The 24,225-nt window shown below is 44.0% G+C and overlaps 7 protein-coding genes across 9 annotated transcripts; 4 read left to right on the top strand and 3 right to left on the bottom strand.

The window, feature by feature from the left end:
• Window positions 1–170: 170 nt before the first annotated feature.
• On the bottom strand, window positions 171–2,878 carry LOC108025788 (pre-rRNA 2'-O-ribose RNA methyltransferase FTSJ3). The gene is made up of 2 exons (XM_017096417.3): window positions 916–2,878; window positions 171–849 (listed from the first exon to the last, which is right to left on the bottom strand). The coding sequence occupies exons 1-2, from the start codon at window positions 2,777–2,779 to the stop codon at window positions 242–244; spliced, it is 2,472 nt and encodes an 823-aa protein (XP_016951906.1). The 5' UTR covers window positions 2,780–2,878; the 3' UTR covers window positions 171–241.
• Window positions 2,879–4,018: 1,140 nt separating this feature from the next.
• On the bottom strand, window positions 4,019–8,481 carry LOC108025868 (homeobox protein extradenticle). Its single transcript, XM_017096541.2, has 5 exons — window positions 8,298–8,481; window positions 7,098–7,404; window positions 6,302–6,620; window positions 5,978–6,236; window positions 4,019–5,909 (listed from the first exon to the last, which is right to left on the bottom strand). The coding sequence occupies exons 2-5, from the start codon at window positions 7,360–7,362 to the stop codon at window positions 5,622–5,624; spliced, it is 1,131 nt and encodes a 376-aa protein (XP_016952030.1). The 5' UTR covers window positions 7,363–7,404; window positions 8,298–8,481; the 3' UTR covers window positions 4,019–5,621.
• Window positions 8,482–9,169: 688 nt separating this feature from the next.
• Window positions 9,170–12,605, top strand: LOC108025780 (uncharacterized). 2 transcript variants are annotated; one of them, XM_017096397.3, is made up of 5 exons: window positions 9,170–9,332; window positions 9,802–10,074; window positions 11,291–11,387; window positions 12,145–12,230; window positions 12,462–12,605. In XM_017096397.3, exons 2-4 carry the CDS (start codon window positions 10,053–10,055, stop codon window positions 12,191–12,193), a joined length of 168 nt encoding a protein of 55 aa, XP_016951886.2. In that variant the 5' UTR covers window positions 9,170–9,332; window positions 9,802–10,052; the 3' UTR covers window positions 12,194–12,230; window positions 12,462–12,605. The 2 variants fall into 2 exon arrangements, with proteins under 2 accessions (XP_016951886.2, XP_050740734.1); XM_050884777.1 differs by having other exon boundaries at window positions 12,325–12,471.
• Window positions 12,606–12,797: 192 nt separating this feature from the next.
• LOC122817736 (eukaryotic translation initiation factor 5) lies at window positions 12,798–15,141 on the top strand. Its single transcript, XM_044092897.2, has 3 exons — window positions 12,798–13,017; window positions 13,614–14,072; window positions 14,139–15,141. Exons 1-3 carry the CDS (start codon window positions 12,805–12,807, stop codon window positions 14,832–14,834), a joined length of 1,368 nt encoding a protein of 455 aa, XP_043948832.1. The 5' UTR covers window positions 12,798–12,804; the 3' UTR covers window positions 14,835–15,141.
• A 409-nt stretch (window positions 15,142–15,550) lies between these two features.
• Window positions 15,551–16,536, top strand: LOC108025781 (NADH-quinone oxidoreductase subunit B 2). Of its 2 annotated transcripts, none has more exons than XM_017096399.3 (2): window positions 15,551–15,639; window positions 15,691–16,536. In XM_017096399.3, exon 2 carries the CDS (start codon window positions 15,701–15,703, stop codon window positions 16,358–16,360), a length of 660 nt encoding a protein of 219 aa, XP_016951888.1. In that variant the 5' UTR covers window positions 15,551–15,639; window positions 15,691–15,700; the 3' UTR covers window positions 16,361–16,536. The 2 variants fall into 2 exon arrangements, with proteins under 2 accessions (XP_016951888.1, XP_016951889.1); XM_017096400.3 differs by having other exon boundaries at window positions 15,694–16,536.
• A 327-nt stretch (window positions 16,537–16,863) lies between these two features.
• On the bottom strand, window positions 16,864–18,746 carry LOC108025779 (mitochondrial outer membrane protein SLC25A46). Its single transcript, XM_017096394.3, has 5 exons — window positions 18,568–18,746; window positions 18,390–18,500; window positions 18,166–18,317; window positions 17,763–18,102; window positions 16,864–17,696 (listed from the first exon to the last, which is right to left on the bottom strand). The coding sequence occupies exons 1-5, from the start codon at window positions 18,597–18,599 to the stop codon at window positions 16,922–16,924; spliced, it is 1,410 nt and encodes a 469-aa protein (XP_016951883.1). The 5' UTR covers window positions 18,600–18,746; the 3' UTR covers window positions 16,864–16,921.
• A 917-nt stretch (window positions 18,747–19,663) lies between these two features.
• Window positions 19,664–24,167, top strand: LOC108025869 (centrosomal protein of 164 kDa). The gene is made up of 3 exons (XM_017096542.3): window positions 19,664–19,814; window positions 20,401–20,512; window positions 20,572–24,167. The coding sequence occupies exons 1-3, from the start codon at window positions 19,664–19,666 to the stop codon at window positions 24,065–24,067; spliced, it is 3,759 nt and encodes a 1,252-aa protein (XP_016952031.1). The 3' UTR covers window positions 24,068–24,167.
• Window positions 24,168–24,225: the final 58 nt, after the last annotated feature.

The raw sequence follows: 24,225 nt of genomic DNA on the forward strand, positions 1-24,225 counted from the left end.
GATTCAAGTTTTTTTTTATTTCGGAATTAAAAGGATCGCCTATTTAACATTAGTCCTCATTTATAGGGCTAGCTGATTGAATATGTTTAGAAAACTAACATTTTATAAAATCTTATTTTTAAGGTATATTTAGCACCGCTGGAGGTTATGTTTATACTCAAAAACACGTATTCTGATTTTTACACATATATTTAATATCTATAAAATTATACATATTTTATTTTGTTAGATTTACATCTTATTAACGGCCCTTGCGACCTTTGCCTCCCTTTCCACCCTTTCCGCCCTTGCCCTTCTCGCGCTTCTTCTTGGCGTCCAGGGATCGCTTGTCCTTCTTCTCACGAGGATCCACCACTCGGTAGCGACCCTTCACGCCCGCTGGCCGGCGGGCACGACGAGCTGCCGACTGCTTTTTGGCCACCACATAGGTGACCTCCTTCTTCTTCTCCTGCGCCTTCTTGTAGACCTTCTTCAGCTGCTTGGACTTCTCGTGGTTGGTGGCATCGGAGTTCTCCATAATCTTCTCGGCCATTTTCTTGGCCTTGGCCAAGCGTTTGGTGGCACGGCGATGTTTGCGTGCCTTGGCCTCCATCACCTTCTTGATGGGGCGCACATTGACCTCCTGCAACTTGCGCTGGTACTCGGCGGTCAGCTCCTTGGGAACCGGCTGTGGCTTGGTCATGTGCTCCTCCTCGTCTTGGACAAACCAAACGGGAAGGTTCTCATCGTTGAAGGCATAGCGATTCCAGGCGGCATCGATCAGGTCGCGGCGTGTTTTCTTGTTGCGTGTTAGGAAGGCACCCAAAGCCATTTCATTCTCGGTTAGGCGAACCTTTTTCACCTTGGTTTCTGGAATATACAAACGTATAATTAGAATAGGCAATACAAAACGTATTTATTTTATTTATAACTAACCTGGATTCGCTGCCTCCCCATCCTCGTTGGCTTCATTGGCTTCCTCCTCGGAATCGGATGACTCTGAGCTGCTCTCCTCCCTTGCGGCTTCATGGCGCGCCCGGCGCTTGGCTTTCTTTCCCTGAATGGCTTGATCATCTGCGTCGGTGGTGAGGGTGCTCTCGCCCAAAACCGCCACACCCTTGGCCTTGTATTCCTTGGCCAGGTTGTTCAGATCGTAGGTTTCCTCGTCGTCGTCCGATTGGATATTTTGCAGGGTATCCTTCTCATACCAGAGCTGCACCCGCTGCTCCCGCTTTGTGTTCTTATCGCGAAAATCATTCGACTTTATCAGTGGATTCTCGGTGCGCTTTTTCCTCTTGCCTTTAGCCTTTGAAGTGCCCTCCTCGTCGTCACTGAGGCCCAGGCCCTGTTTGCCATCGATTTCAGCCTCATCCTCGGAGGCTGCGCTCTCTTCCTCATCGTCGTCGTCATCGTAGTTAAGATCATCATTGATATTTCCCTCATCCTTGTCGAAGTACTTGTATTTCGGCAGCTTTTCTTGCTCCGGCACACTTTCGTCCACAGCAAAGTCCGGCTGAACGTCTAGCAAACCATCGAGCTCATCAGATGTTTTGATATGCTTGAGCTCGAAGATCTCGTGCTCTGCTTCCTCGACGGGACCATCGTCGCCCTTGATCACCATGTTGAGGTTCATCTTCTCGTGCAGTTTGGCCTTTGTCTTGAGCGTCTTCTTGCGCTTACGCTTCAGATCCTTCTTCTCCTCCTCCACAATTGTGTCTATTTGCGTTTGCAGCTCGGCATCCTCCATGTCCTCGATCTCGGCCTGTGTCAATGGCTTCACCTTTTCCTCCACGGCATTCGGATCGCCGACGACCAGGGCGTCCTCCTTCTGCACGAACAGCCCCCGGACATCTTTCCACCACTGAACCAGTCCCTTGATGTCCTTGCGGCCGAGCACCTTAAGATCCTTGCAGCACTCGAGAATCTCGACGGTGGTCTTCTTGTGCTTGGCAATGCGCTCATCATCGATGCCTATGGAACCGATGCCCTGCAGGGCGGCCAGAGCGTTCTCGGCCTTCATGAACTCCGTGGCGGCCAGTTCGTTGCGCAGGGCAATGTCCTGGGCGGTGTAGCCCTCGGCCTTGATGCGCTTCTGCTTCTCGGGGTGCAGCAGGCTGCTCTTCTTCTTGGCATCGAGGTCCAGTTCCTCGAACACGTACTTGGAGTCCAAGAGCCGGGGATCAATGTGATCGGGGGCAACGTAACCCTGGCAGACGACGAATATCTCAGCGGACTCCTTACGCGAGGCACTCGGCTTGGTGGCGTGCACCTTCTTGAACAGCTGCTTGAGCACCCAGAGCAGGGCATTGTAGTCCTTGGAGCGGAACACCTTGGTGACGAACCAACCGCCGCTGCGCAGGAACTGTGTGGCCAACTTGAGGGCATTGAGGGTGAGGCAGATCTGCTGGTAGGCATCGTACAGCCAGTTGCGGCCCACATTGGGGGCACCGTCGTGGAGGACGACGTCGGCCTTCCAGGACTGCAGCTCCTTGGTCAGCGACTGGCGGCACTTCTCGGTGGTGATGTCCTCGACCAGGCCGATGCAGCCGGCGATGGGACGGATGGGGAAGAGATCCACGCCGATCACGATGCTGGACACGGGCATGTTCTGCTTGGCCACCTGCATCCAGCCACCGGGAGCCGCGCACAAATCCAAACATACTTGCGACTGCTGGAGGAAGCCGAACTTGCGGTTCAGCTGGATCAACTTGAAGGCGGCACGCGATCGCAGGCCCGTCTCCTTGGCCAGCTGGTAGAACTTGTCCTTCCTGGTCTTTCCAACTTTCGTCTTCTTGCCCATTGCGCCTGTGTTTTCACTTAAATCGGGCCAAAATCAAATCGAGTTCAAATTCGTGCACGTGCACGTGTTGCCAACAGTAGAACTGGGCTAATCGGCGGTATCGATAAATCGATTGTAGTGCGCGGTAAAAGTGTGTTGAAAAATGTTCAAAGGTTTGGACTGTTCACACTAATTGCGTCACTGTCGGACAACATAGAATTAATTAATTAATCCACACTAAACATGCTGCATAATTACTTAAATATAAAAAATATACTGGAAAAACTTATCTCTTTTTTCTATCCACAGGATTCCTTTGGAAAAATAATCATTGTCGCATGTCTGTAATGCGGTCCTTACTGAATACACCACATAGAAAACATACCCTAATAAATATAAATTAATTACAACAAGCGTTTTTAATGCATTTGGGAGGGTTGTGTGAAAAAATATTCTGAACATGCTGCGTTGCCGCGCAAGTCAATGATGCGACCCAGTCTGAACGCACCAATAAAGCAAAACAGCATTCCGATAGCGATAACAACGATAGGCATTAATGTATCGGTATCGAAAATACATACTAATTAATATACTAAAAATATACCACACTTATTGGTTGTCGTTATGTCAAGATGGCGGCACCATGTGGCGCAAAATTATTTGAATCGCAAACTGCGTATGTCAAGATAGCGGCACAACGAGGCGCAAATTTTGGCAGCTAAACATGCATGTCAAGATAGCGTCACGCTGGGGCTCAAAACATGACGAGGCTCAAAACTTTTCCCAGCTAAAAACTTGCCACCCGTTAGCCAAATAAATAAAAGAAACAAAAAATCCACTGTTGTGGAAAATTGTATTTATTTATTGCACGCTGCAGACAAATTTGAAAACTTAAGCTGCAAGGGAATGTGGGAATTTAAAAAATCAGTAAGTATTAGCAGTCCCTAAAAAATGAAACAAAAACTTTAATGTTCTTGTAATATTACCAATATTAATTTTTAAATTTTAAAAATTAAGTTTCGTATTCCTCGTATTTTTTTTTAACAGGTTTTAATGCTGATAAATTTTAAAAATTAATGCAAATTTGTAAACATTTTAGGGAATTCTAAGAAACTGTGGGAAAAATATGCTGAAATTTAAATTGTCATGAAAAGAAAATCACCAAAAATACTACTTCCGTCCCTTTCTATTACATGGTTTATCTTACAGGAAATAGAGTAGAGCAGATAGCTTAGAAGGGCAAATCTTCCCGTTAGACCATTAATTAATACTTCGATTTTTGTTTATTAAGTTATTCGTGTAAAGTTGTGTATTTATATATTTTTCTATTGTTATCCAAAATTTGTAATGCAATACCTTATCATACTGAAATACATTGAATGGTTTCGTTTGACCGTTGTGTGAGCGAAAGACGGGCGAAGACATATATTAGTTATCAGTTAAAATTATAATCGTTTTTTTGTATTCAATTAAAATAATCTGTTTTAATATCCGTTTCAATGTAGTCAAAAAATTATGCATATTTCATTTAAAGCGAAAGGCGAATTTTTTCCACAAAAACAGTTTTATTCGGGGAAGTGCAGAAATCTCTTTGTTCGGAATTCTTAAGTACACAATATATTGCACATATATTTGAATATTCAAAATAATACAGCCAATGCCATTAAAATTTGAAATGCTCTTAAAAGCAGTAAATCGTACATAATACTTTATGTTATACAAAAAAAAAAACACATGCTTTTGAGAAATTCTTTTTTCAAACTTTAAAAATGGAATACTGTAAGAAAAAATTCGTCCTGCGACATAAATGAGACATTGAATATTTTCAGAAATCTTCTCCGTTTTACATTTGAAATATTTGTAATTAGTTGACGTGTGCGGATAACAACAACATGTATTATTTATTTATTTGATATACATCGTATACATGGTTTAGTTTCGTATTGTTCAAGTTAAAAATTTCGTACAGATTTAAATTTAGTAAACACTATTTTGCTGTCGTATACGTACTGTAGCCAAAAAGAACCGTCATAGTATGATTTACACATGCAATATTTGTATGTACCCGCAAATGTAGGTAAGTGTATTAAAATATATTTATACACAGCTGCGGTCAAAATAATAGCCCTGAAAATGGTGTGCCTCCCCACATTCTTAGTGAAAATATTCGTATACTACCAGTTTAATTGAGTTTCTTTGAATACGTTCTTCAATGGTTAATGCGTATAAGCTAATGGTTTATCGTCCTGCAGAAAAAGTCTCTGCATTGGTTACTTTTCTTTTACGAATTTATGTTACGAATGAACCCCGACATCGGAGGGTCAAAAATAAAATCGCTTAAACAACATATTACGTATTTATTTTACACTTTGCATGTTAAAAACATGCTTGCATGGAACCAATAAGGAAAGGAAGCATTTATTTTTGCGCAAATAACCGCCTAATCGAGTTCTTGATATCTCCTTTTAGGATCTAACCTGCTAAAGTAGCAGAAAACAAAAGTATTATACTCATTTTTGTTTTTTTTTTTCAGGAGGGCAATGTTTTCCACGAACCGAAATCTAGCAAGCACAAACTAGCTATTACGTATTTTTATTCTACTCACTCGTACGTCTATCTGAACTATATCTAATTTAAGAGGACTTTAAACTTAGCTGACTGGAAAAAAGAAAAGTACAGCAGAATAAAAACCATTTGGGCCAAGGTCCTAGAGCAAAAAAAGCAAATTTGAATCGCGATACGTTCGAAAGAGAACTTACATAATTAAGAAGAAGCTGCCGTGATGGATTTTCAATGCAGCATTATTTTGACCGCAACTGTATGAGGGATTCTCCGGCTGGGGAGTGGCTCACAGCCCTGATCCTCAGGGGCTTAGATCCTGGTGGAGATTGGGGTCGTAGCCGCCCATGCTGTTGTCGTACGGCTGCTGCTGGTCGTAGCCCCCGGATCCCATTGGATAGCCCATGGAATCCTGTGGCGGAGCGGGTGACATCATGGGTGTGGTTGTCCCACTCGGGGGACCAGCCATGGAATACGGTGAAGCGCCAGCAGCCTTCTTGGCCGCATACAAATTGGCCTCCTCCTGTGCCTTGCCGATGTTCTTCTTGTAGCGAATGCGCTTGTTGCCAAACCAATTGGACACTTGGGAGACCTAGGGCACAAGGTGTGTACGTGTATTTCGCTGAAATCATTATGCATTCCATGCAGTTGTTAACCCACCGTGATGCCGCACTTGCGTGCCAGCTCCTCTTTGGCCTCTTCGGATGGATATGGGTTGCTCAAGTGACTGTAGAAGTACTCGTTGAGGATCTCCGATGCCTGCTTGCTGAAGTTACGGCGCTTGCGGCGTGCGTCTAGGAAACGCGAGCGGAGAATCATCACGGCCTCGCAGGTGGACTGCTTCAGCTGCATTTGTATGGAACTAAACTTTTTGTGGATGATCTGCACCATTCGCTCGATTTCCTTTGGTGTAATGGGTCTGTGAAGGCATGAATTCATGTTATATACTTTTGAACATGGGCCAATACCATGTGTAATACCAACCTCGTGCGACTCTGTTCGCGCAGCAGATTCATGACATGGGTGGTGAACTCGTTGCATGCCTGCTCGTACTTCTCCAGCTCCTGGTGGTAGATTTGACGAATCTGCGCCAGCTTGGCACGGTAGTCGGAATGCTCGATGGCATTGTCGGCACCATCGATGGACAGCGAGCCACCCTGGCTGGCCGCTGCCGCAGAGGCAGCCGCCGCTCCGCCACCTCCCTTCTCAGGTCCTGCCACGCCCTCGGCAATCAGCATGTTGTCCAGCCTCATCAGCTGCGGATCTGGGGGCTCCTCCTCCTGGGTGTTGCGAATGGACAGGACTGTAAGATTAAAACGGAGAGAAACCCGGTTTTTACAAAGAGTTATTGGATAATATATGGGCAGATACGCCTAGATTTCAAAGTTACTACCTATAATCTTATTGAAAATAACAAACATTTATTATATAGTTGGCATTTATGCATTAGAATTTAAAGAAAAACGACTAAACCTAAAAAAAGCTTTAGCATATAATATTAATAAACATTTAACTAGACTTTATTGTTATAAAAAAGTTTAAGTTAAAAAAGAGTAAATACATTTATTAAACAAACTTAAGGAAAAGAAGTTTGTTTAATAAATGTATTTACTCTTTTTGGGACTAGTTAACATAAGTTTCCTGGCGGCAGAGTTTTTATAAAATAAATATTACCTATAAAAATACAGGCTTGCAAGTGTTAATACATTAAAATACATTATATATACTTGTTTGTAAACTTCTATGATGGTGAGATTTAATGAGAACATTTTCAACATACCGGTCTTCTCCTTGATTTCGCAAAGCACGGAGAAGAGGGCCGGCTTCATCCGGTGACAGTTGAGGGTATGTTTTCTGGCCTGCGCCTCGTCCAGCGATTGTTCCGAAATGCTCATGATCTGTTGCAATATCTCGCCGATGTCCTTCTGCTTGCGCACCTCGTTCTCGCTGCCGGTGTTTTGGCCATCATCCTGGCCGGACAACCCGTAGCCCTGGGGAGCCATCATGCCACCTGTGTGGGCCAACATGCGATTCGGATCCTCCATGACTCGCCGAACACTTTCAACCCAAGCTGGAAATTCTTAGTTCTGTAAAAATAAGGAATTCAATTTTTGTAAGTCTGAATATTGCCAGAAAAGTTATCTCAGATTATCCCAGTAGTTCTGATTTAATTTAATATTTTTATATACTTTGTCTTTATTTTAAATAATTTAGCTTGATATTTATACGGATATAAATATTACAAAATTAAAAATAAACCTGTGTTGCATATGAAAACCAAAGAGGTAATTTTTAAAACTGTAAGATTAAAAAACTAATGTTTTGTGATTTACTTGGCATTACTTTCTGTATTTTAGGCACACACAAAGCTTAATATGGTTCGTAATCCTGGTTTTTATTATGCCGACATATGTAAGTGCCAAGACGGGGAAATTCCGATTGGAAGAGGAATCAAATCCCCCGTCTGGAGCTGAGAAAACTTCTTCGTTTAAATGGGCAATAAAAGCAATAATCTCCACCTGTCGCAATCTTCTGAGGCAGGACTTCTTTGGGGGTGAAAATCTTTCTCAAGGTATGAAAAGAAGATATGTACCTATTTCCTAGTGCTATCTATAAAATATTTACTCTTATTTATTTTGAGAAAATAACAATTTAAGGATTTATCCTGAATGCAGATTTAAATGACGCTGTAAGTACACACCATACATACATACGTACATGCACTTGTAAGTATGTTTTGTGGCAGTGGAATGGCAAAAAGGTAAAAACGAGCTTCAATAAAACCTGTATATACCCACAAACACGCAAGTTTTTAGTTCCTCAGTCGTTTCAAGGAGTTCCGTGGGTTTTATCGTTTATTTTTGATTTTTTATTACGTCAGAAAGTATTCTAAACTGTTTATAACAAGAGGTATGTACATATCGATATACATATATGCATGTAGGTAGGCAGAAGCGTCCACTTGAGAACCCATACTCACGGTCTGCGTTTATCGTGATTGCCTTCTCCGTATGTTTGCCGAACCAGTCAATTATTACACTACTTTCACTTCAGTTCAGCGACACATTGTTTGCAGTTGTAAACTTCGGCAAGTATAAATATATTATTTCTTTTTTTGGGAATACAATGAAAGGAAAGTATGTTCTGTATACGCAGAAAAATAAATCGATATGAGTAAAGTTTTCCAGAAACATAAGAATATCGATAAACAGTAGCCGATATAATTAATATTTGTTACACAGAAAATCGATACTTTTGTTGAATAAATGATATGTCCCTTTCCCACTTCCGTATCAGCATCGAAACAAGCAGTAGACGGAACGTGTGGGATTTGCAAAGATGTAAAGGTGTGTTTCTGAAGGTCCCGAAGCTAACATGCCAATAATTGTAAGTAGAGTGAAAATAAAAAAGGCTGCCTACAAATAAGTATGTGTTGTAAAGGCTACATTTTAAAAGTTTATTTTTTAAATTGATAAGGGACCAATTTACATTTTTAATGGCATAATTTGTATACTTCCCACTTCCGCGAATTATTCATTATCCTGTACTTATATCATAAATCATTATTTTTATGAAAAAAATTACCGGTTGAAAAAGCGATTATAAAAGTTGATTGAAATTTAAGTCATTTGGTAGCAGCCTGTAGCAGACTTTCTTTAAAAAAATATATTCCTTACAAAAACGTAAAAAAAACTGCACACTGCCTTCAGCACACTCCAGTCTCGTGCAAATAGACAAAGCTGTGCTGCAGTGAGAATACGAACCACGTAATTTGCGCATTCGAGCTGCATAGAAGCGGAAGTGTGAAAGAGCTATGAGCGACCTCGGCGTATTTGGCGAATCGATAACCACCGTTGTGCAGCTCTGCTGGAATCATTATGGTCATATTGTGCAGTGACGTAGAGTCGTATGTTCGTACTTTGGAGAAAATATATTCCTGAACGGTTTATTTGGCAAAATTATTCATTTCCTTTTGTTGGAATCAGCGACGAATTGATGTAAACCCGAGCGAAAGGTACGCAAAAGCGATTGGGGTCGCGACGAACCCAACCTCAAAAGTTCGAATGGCGTGGCTTCCATCCATATGTAAATGCATACGTGCATGAAAATGTAGGCACGCACATACACACAGGCGTATCTATATGTCTGGCAAATGAGCTTCCATAACTTTTCAAAAACTTCGAGTCCAGTGTAATTCAGCGGAAAAGATGCAAAAAAAAAAAAAAAAACCACTGCCCTTGCACAAAAATCAATCTCTGAAATTCGAATGGTGCTCGCTATACATATACGGAATACATTTGAATGCATAAGTGGGCACGTATATATGTGCGTATCATTGAATTCGAAATTAACCTTCTTTTTGCGAAACCAAACTAAAACTAAAATGAAGCAGGAAAACACTCGGCCTGCGGAGTGGTATACATATGTTCGGTTCATGCGCATTCCTAATTCCCCATCCTCTTTCCCCCTTTTTTTGTTTGCAGAAAAGTTGAGAAGCGAAAACACACAGCTTTTTCTGCGACACTAAGGCGCCCCAAAAGCGTAACTAATATTCACATATTAGCCCTGGATCGCTGCTGAAAACCCCAACGAGTTCGCGTGTTTGTTTTTGGTTCATCCATATATCTATATTTCCCGAGTCAATTGGCGATTGACTTAACAAAGAGATACGATATCTTTGTTTAATTTGCGAACTGGCATTGCGCACCCCAAAGGAGGGGAAACAAAATCTTATATGACTTTTGAAAGATTCGGTGGTAAGTAATGCACTAATGAGTGATAGTTCTCGAACCCACTGGTTTTTCACCCCGGAAGTGCGTTTATCTCGGGAATTTGTTCCATATTATATCATAGGATCCCAAGAGGCACATATGTTCCTATGGAACTTTCTAGTGACAGCATTTAAAATAAGTAAAAAGAGATGAATATTTCAATTCATATAGAAGCGGTTTTAGGGCGTTGTGAAATTAAACTAAAAAACTATAAAAATACCTTACAATACTGGAAATTATGAAGTATTTTTATTAGTAATAATATTAACATTTAAAGATACCAATTGCAAACGCGAGAACACGTAATATTTCTAAAAAAGCACCTGTTCTACAGAGCTCAGCTAAAAAAGCATTATATTTTATATCCTATTTCGAGTTTTGGTCTCATTTTAGGGGAAATCCTCTTTTTCGAGAGTTCTTGGTCGAGCTTCCCATAACATAAACACTCTTAAAGCTTATATTTCGGCAAGAACTAAACAGCACAGTCAAGTTAAGATAATAGGAATAAATCCCATGGGCTGTAATCTATCTAATCATTTATTATGTAAATCTATGTAAATTTATAAGCCTTACCAATAATAATTTATTTTGCGTTATGTGACAGGAAAAAATAAAAAAATAAAAATAAAAATGGTTTCCTCTCTGTAAATTGATTTGTATTCCAAAATAAGCATTGCTAAAATGTTCTCTACAAAACCCATACCCCGCTCAACATATTTATGCTACATGTTGGGTGATGCTGACTCAAAAGCAAACGAATCCGATTTGGAATTCAAATTGAAAACGGTACCGAAATAGTTGTCAGTTTATTCAATTTTGTTGGAATATCAATAGAAACTATTTGAGGAAAACCCCACCCAAAATTCTCTGTTACATTTTGCGCTTACTTTCCTCCGCTTTTTGAAGTTTATATCCGAGATAAAACAAGAGTCGCTGAGCATATTGTTTTCTGATCGCAGAACTATTATTATTATTATAGTGCAACGTCCTTTTGGTGTGATTGAGAACTTTTGGTTAAACTTAGTGCTAAAATTACCGTGAATCGGTTATATAAATTTCCTAGTGTTATGTCTTTAATTGAGTCCATGCTTTATTGCATCGCAGTTCGGCAAACTTAAGTACACATTCAGGTCCTGAGCGCCGACAATGCAGTATCAACGGCTAATTATGCAAGAAATCTAATTAAAAACTACTATTTCAGAAACACCAGTAAAAAAAACCGTACGTCTTATTGAGAAAAAACGGAGTAAAGGGTTCGAGCTGTGCATGAATTTAAAAGGGCGAACCATAAGTCACCGGTAAGTGAAACTCTTGACGTTTTGATTTAATACTATTAAATACGAATTTTTCATTTCAAAGGCTTGGGGATGCTTAGTATTATGTATCTTAGGTTCCTTGGCTTAATATGCATATAATATCCGATGAAAATTGATGACATTTGTCAAGCCAAGAGAAAGTGGTGCAACATTGCAATTGCAGTGACCAATAAATTAGGATTCTCTCCGCTATACGCAGAATTGTGGGACTTTTCTTTGTAAATTTGTTGTTTTAGTGAAAAGTTTATTTTAAAAGTGAGTGTTAATGGAAACTGTTTTTACTTGCCAATACCTGTTTACATTCTAAATTATGTTCAAATCGATCTATTAATTCAAAAGTTATGAGTAAATTCGTTAAAATACCTCTCAAGGTCAGTGGTGTCACTGCCCGCCACTAGGATGCGCTCTCGCCTCGCGAATTTCCCTAGAATTTGCTGAAACTGGAACTAAAGTGCTTGTTTTTATTTAAATTATCACTTCTAGTGCATTATCTTTCAGTCATTTTCAAGATTAAAAGAATAACTTACTATTGTTTTTCATAGTTATTCGACTAAAGTTTTCTATGTAGTTTATATTAAAAGTTCCAAGAAACCAGGATATGTAAACTGTGAGCATATTGTAATTTTGTTTTATTATTGACTTGAGTTACAAATACTGCATTTCTATGAGCCTAATCCATTTTTATGTGGTACGTATGAAACGATTAACGCACGCCTTCAAACCTTTTTCCCCTCCACAGGACTTCGAGTAACAGACATCGGAAGTTACAGCCATTCAGGTACACATGAGCCTGCTGCTTTGCCATTTTTTTAAAGACTTAAACTGGTAAATTTACAATATAATCAAATATATATGTATATATATAAATACGTAATTCTATTTATATATATATATGTATACATTTAATTATTCATATAAGAACGGAAAGCATAGAATAGCTGAAAATTTACCAAGGCAAGGAAATCCAACCAATACTTCAGCAAAATAAGAACTCAGCAAAATATAACCCCTTGCACGACAACTATAAGAAATACTATCCTCAAGCAATTCTTGCAGAATCTACAACCAAATTGATTACACCGTTGTTTGAATAAGGCACAATTTATTCGCTTTTCCGGAAGGATATACCAATCCATGCTTATTCTCGGTACATTTAATAAGTAAACACACCAGCAGCGGCAACATATATAACAAAAAAACAAAATTAATGAACGGGAACGAAAGCCGGACAACAAATCACAAACAAGCAAGAGACCCCAAGTCAATAAATTCCCATCCACACACAGCCGATAATAGACCCCACTGGCCGCCCCTAATAGAGACATCATTACCCGAAGAACTATAAGCCAAGCATTAGCATTATCCCTGGAAGGTGTGGAAACGAAAAGCTAGCTGCAAGATGGCCACCGTAAACGTTAACCGCAGTGTGACGGACATCTTCTATCGCTACAAGATGCCGCGTCTGCAGGCCAAGGTGGAGGGCAAGGGAAATGGCATCAAGACCGTTCTGGTCAACATGGCCGAAGTGGCCAGGGCCATTGGACGTCCGGCCACCTATCCCACTAAGTACTTTGGCTGCGAGTTGGGCGCCCAAACGCTGTTCGATCATAAGGTTTGTATTGGGGTTACGCGTAGTCTCTTTCATTCGCTAGCTTAGCCAACCATTTGTATACCAGTTACTCGGAAATAAGAGTTTTTTTCATTGCTTCATGCTATATGTCGCACCCGACAGTGGTTTTTCGTGTTTTCCCCCTAAACCTAGCTTCAAATGAATGCTTCTATGCGAACATTAAAATATACTGAAAAATACAAGAAAAGTACTTTTTGTATATATTAATAGGTGTTGCCCTGAAAAATTATCCAATATTAAGCAAATGCTTATCTTAGTTTTACGGTATATGGCTTGCTTGACACATTCATTAAGAATTGCCCATGTACCTTGCTTATGATCTGTCCGTCCGTTCGTTTGTCCGTATGAACGTTGGGATTTTGGAAACAATAAAAGCTAGAATTGGACTTGGCATGCAGTTTCTTGAGGCATTTCAGGAGGGTGTCACGCCCACCACAACCACCTAAAACACGTTTTGCTGCTTGCATATCTCCATCTCTCTCGCCCTCCAATCACCTGAGTAAGCTGTATGTGATAGTCGAGGCCATTGGCTATAGCGTTCTCTCTCGCCTTTCCTTCTAATTTTTTTTCACTTTCAGAATGAACGCTTTGTCGTCAATGGTTCGCACGATGTGAACAAGCTGCAGGACTTGCTGGACGGTTTTATTCGCAAGTTTGTGCTTTGCCCCGAGTGCGACAATCCGGAGACCAATTTGACTGTGTCCGCCAAGAACCAGACCATTTCGCAGTCATGCAAGGCATGCGGCTTCCACGGTCTGCTGAAGGTCAACCACAAGGTGAACACGTTCATTGTGAAGAACCCTCCATCGCTGAACCCGGCCGCCCAGGGATCGTCGCTGACCGAGGGAAAACGCTCGAAGAAGCATAAGAAGAACGATAACGCCGATGGCTCCATGACCAACAACTCTGGTGGTGAATCAGATGGCGGCAATGGCACAAACCAGGCTAGCCAAACTGAGGCCGAAATTAGTGCTGCCATTCCGGAGAAAACTTCTCAGGATGATGACGACGAGGGGTGGAGTGTCGATGTCTCGAAGGTACGATTGCTCTAAATACTACTAGTAGCTTAGACAAATAAACTATATGTATATTTCCCCTCTTAGGAGGCTATACGTGCCCGTTTGCAAGATCTGACGGACGGTGCTAAGGGCATGACTATTTCGGATGACTATGACAAAACTGAAAAGGAGCGCATCGATCTGTTCTACGAGCTGGTAAAGGACAAGCGGGACAAGCAACTATTGCAGGATGTTCAAGTTCATAAGGAACTGGTGATCGAAGCGGAACGTTTGGATATTTTGAACAAATCTCCTCTGGTACTGGCTGAGCTTCTTTTCACTGAAAACATTATCAAAGACGTGCACAAGCACCGTAAATTGATCCTTCGCTTCACATTTGATAATCCAAAAGCCCAGCGTTATCTTATTGGCGGAATCGAACAAACTGTCGAGCTTCATAAAGCTACACTTATGAGCAAGGTGGCTGGAATCTTTAAAGTCTTCTATGATTTAGACATACTCGAGGAAGCCGTCATTCTGGAGTGGGCGCAGAAGGTTAGCAAGAAAAATGTCCCCAAACACATTGCTGCCGAGATTCACGAGAAAGTAAAGCCGTTTGTTCAGTGGCTTGAAAATGCTCAGGAAGAAGAATCTGACTCTGAAGAAGAATCCGATGAGGATGACGGCGGCTATGGTATGCTAAAAGACTACAGCGCGAACAGCACGAACATCACTAAAGAAAGAGTCAAAAAAATCGAAGAAGCGGACGATGAGGAGGAAATAAACATCGATGAAATCTAAGCAACAGCAACTCCCGATCAGTAGTATTTGAAAACGGAAAGCCAAGCAAGCGCAATCTACAAATTCAAAATGAAATATAAATTAGCGAGTTAAATCAACAAGTGGTTCTTTGATCTTTAGTTTTTAAAATTGCTTATCGCAAAAGCCTTTAAGCACTACCGTATTGCTTTATTTTGATTTATCGCTTTACTACCATTCAATTGTTAGCATTACATTACCCAAGCCGCTGTAACAATAGACGATATCTGAATTACACCAACACATATATTACAAAATAAAGCAAGCAAAAAAACGTAAAAGAAACAAATATTGAATGCATACTTTGGCAAAGTCGATGAAAGTTTATTGCAAATTGGGTTGCACATTTAAAGCTAAAAATCTGTTTAAATCGGTGAAAACCAGTTGCCGAAAATTAATGTTGTTTAATAGTTTTATTTTGATATGTACAAAATGCCACACTTTTTGCTAATGGGCACAACTTATAAAACAACAAGCAAGGGAAAAATAATTTTCTTTTATGTAAAAAGTTCATAAAATCAGAAAAATCACAAATTTCAAACGAACGAGAAAGCGATGGAACATTCTGGGAAAATAGCGAAGCATCTGAGATGCGTCTAAGTGGGAATGGGATATTATATATACTATGTTGTTGCCGCGTATGATGTGCCAATGTGGGAACAGGGCACTTTAAATATTTGGTATATTTTGGTACATTTCCAAAGATGCAATCGGTATTTTGTTAGCAGTTCAGCGGCGGTCATACCCTCACAATACGAACCGAAATAAGTTGAAGTTACATAAATAGGTATTAAATGTTTAAATGCACTGTCCGCATATAACTGAAGCATCAATTTAGCAGGACCAAGATGCTGCGTTCGGCGATGATGTCATCGACCCTGGCCCGGGCTCTCCAAAAGGCCACCCAGACGACACCGAACGCAATGGTGCCCGCTCTGAACTTGGCTCTGGTGCGCCAACAACAAACCCTTCCGGTCGCCGAGGTGGCCCAGACGTTGCCAAAGAAGGGATACTCGCCGTTCGGCACGAAACAGTCCTCGGTGGCGGAGTGGTCGCTGGCCCGGCTCGATGATCTGCTCAACTGGGGCCGCAAGGGCTCCATCTGGCCCCTGACATTCGGCCTGGCCTGCTGTGCCGTCGAAATGATGCACATCGCCGCCCCGCGATACGACATGGATCGCTATGGCGTCGTCTTCCGTGCATCACCCCGCCAGGCCGATGTCATCATCGTCGCGGGCACGCTGACCAACAAAATGGCACCGGCCCTGCGAAAGGTCTACGACCAAATGCCCGAGCCCCGCTGGGTCATCTCGATGGGCAGCTGCGCCAACGGCGGTGGCTACTATCACTACTCGTACTCGGTGGTCCGCGGCTGCGACCGGATAATCCCCGTCGACATCTATGTGCCCGGCTGCCCGCCAACGGCCGAGGCCCTCATGTACGGCGTCCTGCAGCTGCAGAAGAAGGTCAAGCGGATGAAGACGCTCCAGATGTGGTATAGAAAGTAAGGCGACAGCGATCAGAACTTATCTGCATATATTTAAAATGTGAAACATCAAACGACACACGGTTTGGCAAACAGAAGTCATATTAAATATTGTTCTGTTAACGTTGCGTATCCGTTCGTTGTACATATTGTTTTTTGGCTCACAAGGATGTTGCAAATAAATGTCTTACGATATAAGCACTGAGCTTCAAGTTGTGTGGCTGTTTCCAAGCGGCAGGCTTGAAGATTGGTTAACGATACAAGAGTTATATACGTAAAGTTTATGCTTTGAACGGGTTCTTTCCCTTATAAATTGTATGTGTATATCGTTTAAATAGTTGCCATAGGAACGATCGCACCACAGGACAATCTCCAGTTTTCCCTTCATTTTCTTTCAGTCCCTAGCCGTTTTTAATCAAGCTACATTCGTTTCGAAAGCTACTCAAAGTACTTCCTTTTTTGCAAACCGTATAAAGTGTAAGCGCGTAAGAGAATCGCGCCAAGCCCAGTAAAAAGTGCAATGTGAACATTTAAATTATTCTTGTATAATTTACATATGCATAATAATTGGACTAGCAATTAACTAATCTAGTGAATTCTGACCAACACTGTTCTCCTCCATCTCGGTGCTGGACAGGCTGGGCGACAAGGTCGTGGACCTCGAGTTGCCGGCAATGCCATCCAGATTATAGTACTGCACTATTCGCTGGGGCGGTCGATTCGATATGACCTCGGCGATTTGATTCACAACCCATTTGGCCAGCTTGATGACAGCCACGTGCGCTGCAAACTGCAGGATCATGGCTCCGAAGCCCTTGTACAGCCCCGAAACGCCCTCGGAGACAATGGTGGTCTGATAGCAGTCGACGACGCCCTGATAGTTCGTCAGAATCGGCACCACATCGTAGCCATTGTCCAGGTTGTCGATTATTGTTCGTGTGCCCTGCAGCTGCAGGCGGTGCAGAATCGTCTCGAACGGAAAGAATATGACCTCCGTGGTTAGGATGGAGATGAGGCTGGCGTATATTTCGGCATTCTGATGCTCTAGCGTATTGTCGTGAAACTTTCCGCCCTGGCTGTCCTGAGAGTTTGTCCCTATTCGTCGCCGCATTATGCGCGAGGAGACGCCCCGTATGACCAGGTTGAAGAGGTACTTGGTGATGCCGAACGAGACGCTGGGCCCGATGAGAGCCCAGGCCGGGAGCATTCGACCCTTCTGCGGCGAGCTCCAGTAAAAGAGCCGCAAGCTGCCCTCCCGAAAGACATCGAACAGGCCCGGCTTTTCGCTGGCTATATCGCTTTGCACCGTCTCTACGAGCGAGGCAGCATGAAAGGGCACCACCAGACCAATGCTTATGCTATAGGAGGTACGCAAAATGGGAATTAGAAGTGTGCGGACTAGGAGCACCAAGGTAGTGCCTCACCATTTGAGCAGAATATGCTGGCCGAAACGCTTCAGGGTGGTGCGACTGTCCACGTCCTTGGGCCAGCTGGTCACCTTCGAGATGAAATCGTCTATGGCCAGGGTCATGCCGCGCACCAGGAGGCAGCTGCCCACGCCCTTCCACAGCGTGGTCACGCCCTGCCTTCGGTGCAGGTGTACAATGCTGGGCAGCAGCTGGAAGGGATGCAGGTGGTAGCGTCTCGAGGCATTGTACACCTGGCACTGCCTTCGCAGCACCACGAACGGATGACTTAGCAGGTTCTCGGTGACCAGGGAGACCCACTGAACGCCCACCACCAGATATTTTCGAACTGAGGTATCTGTAATGTGTGGTACATATGATACAGAGCTTCTTGGCAGCTACAAATGGTAGATGAACGCACCATCCTCCTGGGTTTCCGAATACTTGTCCAGCCCTTTATGCTTTCCCAGCGGTAGTGATAAGGCATTGTCTGAGTCAACGTACTGGATCCTGGTCATGGCATCCTGGTCGGCGTTTATATTGTCCACCATGGACTTCTCGCGGCCCTCAAGGCTGATTCAATGGGAGTCATAGGATTTTATGTAATTTAACAAATGGAAAATGCTGGCAAATCTTCGGCTCTACCTGCTTGCCAAGAGTTTGCTGGGGCTGGAGGTCGTGGGTAAATGTAGGTCCCTCGAGCGATGCTCATTGCCCAGGTGATGATCGTCGCGAAGTCCACGCTCCGCTTCAAATCTAAAAATGGATGTTAGGTGTTATTTACTATAGCGTCGTCGCGATGCAGGTTGCCTGTGTTACGTACTTTAGGCTGGAGTAGTTGTACATGCCCGCCATGACTCTGTCCGCGAATTCGTATGTGCTCGGCGAGCTGGGTTTTATATTATTATGATTTTCAGGTAGGGTTGAGAGGTGTTTTAAACATATCTAATTGTTTTGAAGCAAAGTATTGGGCACTATTCTATAAATCGAAGGCCTCACTAAAACATTATCGATAGAAAAGCTTTATAGTGCATTCCCACCGCGACACCTCCGTACATAAGCTTTTATCGCCGGTTTTCAGTGGCACTCCACCATTTTGAAAATGTTTGGTCCTGATAATTTTTTGAAAAATAGATTTCTTGAATTTCATATTTTTCTAAAAACTTAAACTTAAAAACTGAACATTTTTTGAGGAAAAAAAAAAACAAATCTAAGATCTCATATTTAGGGAGAAAGGGATAACTATAGTATTTTTGGAATATTATATTTGTGGATTTTTTCACAAAGGATATTGTAATGCTAAAGGGTAATTTTACCCCTTCCTTTTAAAGGGCTCTAATCCTGAATAATTATGTCTATGTAATGAACAGAACTTAAGTATATTGAACGCATTCTAGCCAATCCCAGAATAATTTCCACCCCCGCACAAGGGAGGTTATGGCCAAACCAAAAGGATAACGACAGTATTTTGGCACTGGTATGGTATTTTTATCGGGCTTCGGTTCGGTTGTTGTCGTGGTTGAAAACGAGGTGGTCCTCGCTGCCGTCAGGCTGCGCAGAACGGCGAACGCGGTGGCATATCCTGTTGCCAACCAGATAATTGGCCAGCAACCCGTCTTCGGAGCATGCTCCGACCTGCACACACACGGCCGTACATAGTATAGCGATGACTCAGTAGGTATTTATATTTTCATTTTTAGGTCAAACTGCATCCGATTATTCTGCCATTTGCCCTGCTGTCGGCAGCATTCGCTGAGGACTACTATGGAGAACTATGAGTGCCAAATGGGGAAAATATAATAATATATGCAAGTATATTGAGCGGCACTTCGAGTACGGATAACTCCCGAGGCAACGGAAACGTCAGCTCCGAAAAGTAGTTTCGTCGGTTAGTGAAGTCGCAGCAAAGTGCCCCCACAATGACGACCACCAGTGGGTGCAAGAGGATATCCTCGGCGGCAGCAACAACTGAAATGGCCAAGGCGGTCTCAACAACATCATCATCCTCCCAGGGCTCGTCGGTGATTTGCGAGGAGGTCTTCGACGAGGCGTGTTTCCCATCATCAGAGGGTAAGTTTTCCCCATTAGTTATAATTACAATCTCTTATACCCTTTGGGTGTAAATGTGTGCATATAATATTGACTTTTCCGGGAAAAATCTATCCTGAAGGTCCTGAAAATATGTACGCATTGGGGACAAATTTGGTAACTTTTTTTTTTACTTTACTTATTTTAAAAGAAAAAATGTGCTATACTTAATTAGGGACATTAACACATTTCCAACCTTTTAAATATATATGTGCATGTGTATATATACATCTGCAGGAAGAACATATGTACCATATATACATCTGTGAAATATTCCTCAAACTATTCTATTAAAACCTGTGACGAAACATTTTATATTTCCAGTTAAAAAAATTAATTACTTTTTTAGCCCTTTAATTGATTTATCTATAAAATATGTAGTTGAAACAAAATTTTATTGTATAGGTGATATTTCTTATTCTAAGTTTTTTTCACGTTACAAATTTTTTTTTTGTTTAATTTCAAAAGGTTTTTTCTAAATATGCTGTCGGTTTTAATATTAATATATGTTTTTTGGTTAGGAAGAAATTAAAAAAAAGCGTAATATTTTATTATATATATTTTTTAGAAATAAACGAATATGCCTCTTTGATTGGAATCGATCCTCAGCGGGAGCAGCACTTGCTCTATCTGGCCAAGGAAGGCTTGATGGCCGCCCTGCCCTCGGATTGGAAGATATGGTAAGAGTGTGCCTAAAATAATGTAACACAATAACCCCATTGGTATAATACCGTGACAGCTTCTCTGAGGAGAAAAATGGCCACTACTATCACAATACGCGAACCAAGGAGTCGCAGTGGGATCACCCACTGGATGCGATTTACCGAGATCTGGTTAACCAGGCGCGTCAAAAGCTATTGGAAACCACAGCCTCGGTGGGTGAGAGTGCGCAGTTCGTCGACACCTCGGATGACCTATCGCAATTGGACTCCGGCATACGCAGTATGCAGGGCATCGATGAGATTCCCTCTCCGGGCCCATTGCCCCTGAACAATCTGGCCCGGAAGTGGTCGATGGCCAGTAAGGCTGGGTTCCTGGGACCCAGCCTGCTAAGCGGTGGTAAAAGTCGATTTTTGGACTCAGGTTCCAAGGATTTTGGACGTTTTTATCAGCTTGGCTTTGAGGTGACCAAGTCTAAGGCCCAAGTGGCGAGCACTTCTAGCCAAATTAATGGGAAACCAGAGAACTCCGAGGAGAACGAAGGAGTTGGTAAAGTGTCTGGAACCGTTTCGATGTTCCAAAAGGCACGTCGGCAATTGGAGAGCGATGGCTACACCTCGCCGTCGGGTGTCAAGGGCATCCTGCGTGACTCGAGCATAACCGATATAAGTCGAAGATTGGATCGCACAGAGCCCACGAGCGAGGTGGAGGACAAGAAGAGCGTGCGCTTTAATCTGGATCAGGCGCAGCGAGTGAAGGACTCGCAGGAGGAGACCCGGTCGACAAAGATAACGCAGACCTACAAGCAGAGTGAGAACTCAGAGGACGACGATGAGGATGTGGAGGTGGTAATCGAAGATGATGATGATGGGGATCAGAATGAGGATGGTGATGAAGATGTGGATGGGGAAGGTAAGGACGAAGCAGACGAGCTTTGGCACGAGAAGGAGACCAACCTAATGGAGGGCGTTTACAATCGGAATCCCTTCTTATTGGACTCCAACAAACCAATAACCAAATCAACAGAAGTAATCAAAATATCAGGACCAGTTTTGGGATCCGGCTTAGGATCTGTAGAAGCAAACGCTGATAAAACCAAGGGTTGTGAAGCGCCCAAACTATTTTACGACGACACAGACTCCGACTCGAAGGGCAGTTCTGTGCGCAGCTTTATCATCAACAAGTCCGAGCAGGACTCATCCCTCTTGGCGGGAAACAATGCCTTCGACCTGGACGCCTTGGGCCGCAAGCACAGCTACGAGCTGGAGCAACTGCAGCTGAAGTCCGGACAACTGTCGGCGGACAAGTCAATGAACCAGGGTTCCATCTTCTCCGACAATGCCACCAGTGAGGCCCAGTTGCAGAATGATTTCGAGGCCATCAGGCGGGATCATGAGGCCAAGTTAAAGAGATACCGTCACGAGTACGATCTGCGTCTAACCTCGCATCAGCACAAGCTGGAGGAGGCCTTCGAGCTCCAGATGGAGAAGTATCGAGTGCAACTGGAGCGCCAACTGCAGAGCAAGCGGAGTCTTCTGGTGAGTGAGCACAAGACCCGGATCGACACTCTACAGAGCAACCACGAGGAGATCCTGCGGGACCTGGAGAGGGAACTCCACAACGAGGAGGAGATCCTGCGCAGGGAACAGGCCACCCGGCTGGCCCAGGTGCGCGAGAAGTTCGCCCGCGAGTTGGAGACGGAGAAGCAGCGAGGCCGGGAGAAGGGCGAGGAGCGGCTCTACGAGAAGGTGCGCTGCGAGAAGCGCCTGCTGGAGGACAAGTACCGCTGCCTCAAGGAGAAGTATGTGCGCCTCAAGACGGACGTGAAGCTCTCCCTGGAGCGACGCAATCGGCGGCGGGAGGCCCAGATGGGGCCCCAGCATCATAACCACACCACTAGCACCAAGTCCACCAGCGGTGCCGAGATGGAGCGCTCCATAGAGCGCTACTACAAGCCCCAGGCCCAGTCTGGCAACAGTGAAAACCGCTCGCTGAGCTACTCGGATCAGGCGATTGCCGGCGAGGCGGTGGTCAAGCCACCGGTGCCACACAAGGGTCAGCTGGCCAAGGCATCGTACAACATCAGGCAGCTGCAGCTGCAGGATGACAACACCTCTATCAGTCAATCGGATACGACCCTATCGAATACCTACAACAATGGTCGCTATGGACCCTTTCTCAAGTCGGCCAGTGGCGTTTTATCGGCCCGAACGGTCAGCGATAATGGCAACTCCTCCAGGGATATAGTGGCTGGTGCTATCGCGAATCTGGAGCGGAACAACAATAGCAACCAGGGCAAGGAGTCGTCGAGCCTGAACAGGATTGTCTTTTCGCGCACCAAGTCGGCTTCGACATCGCGCTTGAATTCCGACACTAGCTACAAGGGTGAGCGGCCCTGCACTCCGGTGGAGAACCTGCGCCACCAGCTGCAGAAGCTCGAGGCTCTCGAGGATCAGTTCCCCGAGAACACCCTGGATGCCCCCTACCATCTGCGCTATCCCTTCACCGACATCTCCATCAAACCCAATGGCGTGGGCTCCGAACTGGAGTTTTTCAAGCATCGCATACATCTGGAAAGGGATTCGGTGCGTCGGGCCAAGGAATCCCTGAGGACACAGCGCACCAACTTTAGGATGCGGCAGCGCGAGATCAGTCAGCAGCGGAAGATCACCGCCTTGTCGCCGAAGCACTCGATCGATCAGCTGATCCAGGAGGAGAAGGAACTCACCGAGATGGAGGTGAATCTGCACCGGACCAGATCCCTGCTGGGCGAGAAGATAATACGACTGAGGCATCTGGAGCAGAGTCTGCTGAGGATCTACGAGAAGGAGAAGTCCATACTGGATCTGGGCTCCATGGACGATGCGGCCACACTGAGCGATCTGTCGTCGCACTCCAGTTCCGGCTTCAGCAGCACCGAACTGGCCAGTGCCGCCGATTTCCACAAGAAGAAGGAGTACTATCAGCAGGAGTCGAACGAGTGTATCGAGAATCTGGAGATACTCAATGCCGAGATCCGTGAGATCCTGGACATATTTGGCCAGAAGCAACAGCAGCAACAGCTACAACAGCAGCACGATCAGTCTGCATCGGCCATACCGATGCTGTCGCCAAGGGATTTGGGATGGTCACAGGTGCTGAAGCATCAGACGCATTCCGGAGCACAAAACTTCTCCCTTTCCGATGATATCATCGAGGGCGGCGTCGGCGGCGGGGCGGTGCACATACCCCATTCGATACCCACTCTCGCGGACCGTTTGGAGACCTATCGCCAGCTGGCCGCCGGTCGGATGCAGAGTTCCATGGGCGCGGCCATCCTCACGGCCAACACTATAGTCTCGCAGAGTCCCCGGGCCGTCAACTATACCACTTGCTTGGTGGAGCGCACTCGGGATCTGAGGAACTGGCTAAGGCAGGCCAAGAACGAGCATGACTTCCTGGTGCAGCACGGGATCACGTCGGGACAGGCCTCGGTGGTTGGGGAGGCCAGTGCCTCCATCACCGGGCATTGTCCATCCATGGGCAACACGACTTCTGACCGAGGAAGCTCGACGCGTGGCAAGAACGATATCTAAATCAAGGAATGGGTAGTGCATATTTTAATTACAAAAATATTCATAGTTACTATTTGTGATCTTATGTTTGTCTGAGAAATTCATTAAAAATAAGAAAATATCTATTGCGCTTTGGTGATATCCTTGGGTTCTCTCCAAGGTTTAAAGGTTTAAAGGTA

The sequence above is a fragment of the Drosophila biarmipes genome, chromosome X (genome assembly GCF_025231255.1).
Source record: "Drosophila biarmipes strain raj3 chromosome X, RU_DBia_V1.1, whole genome shotgun sequence".
In the NCBI taxonomy this organism is placed as follows: domain Eukaryota; kingdom Metazoa; phylum Arthropoda; class Insecta; order Diptera; family Drosophilidae; genus Drosophila; species Drosophila biarmipes.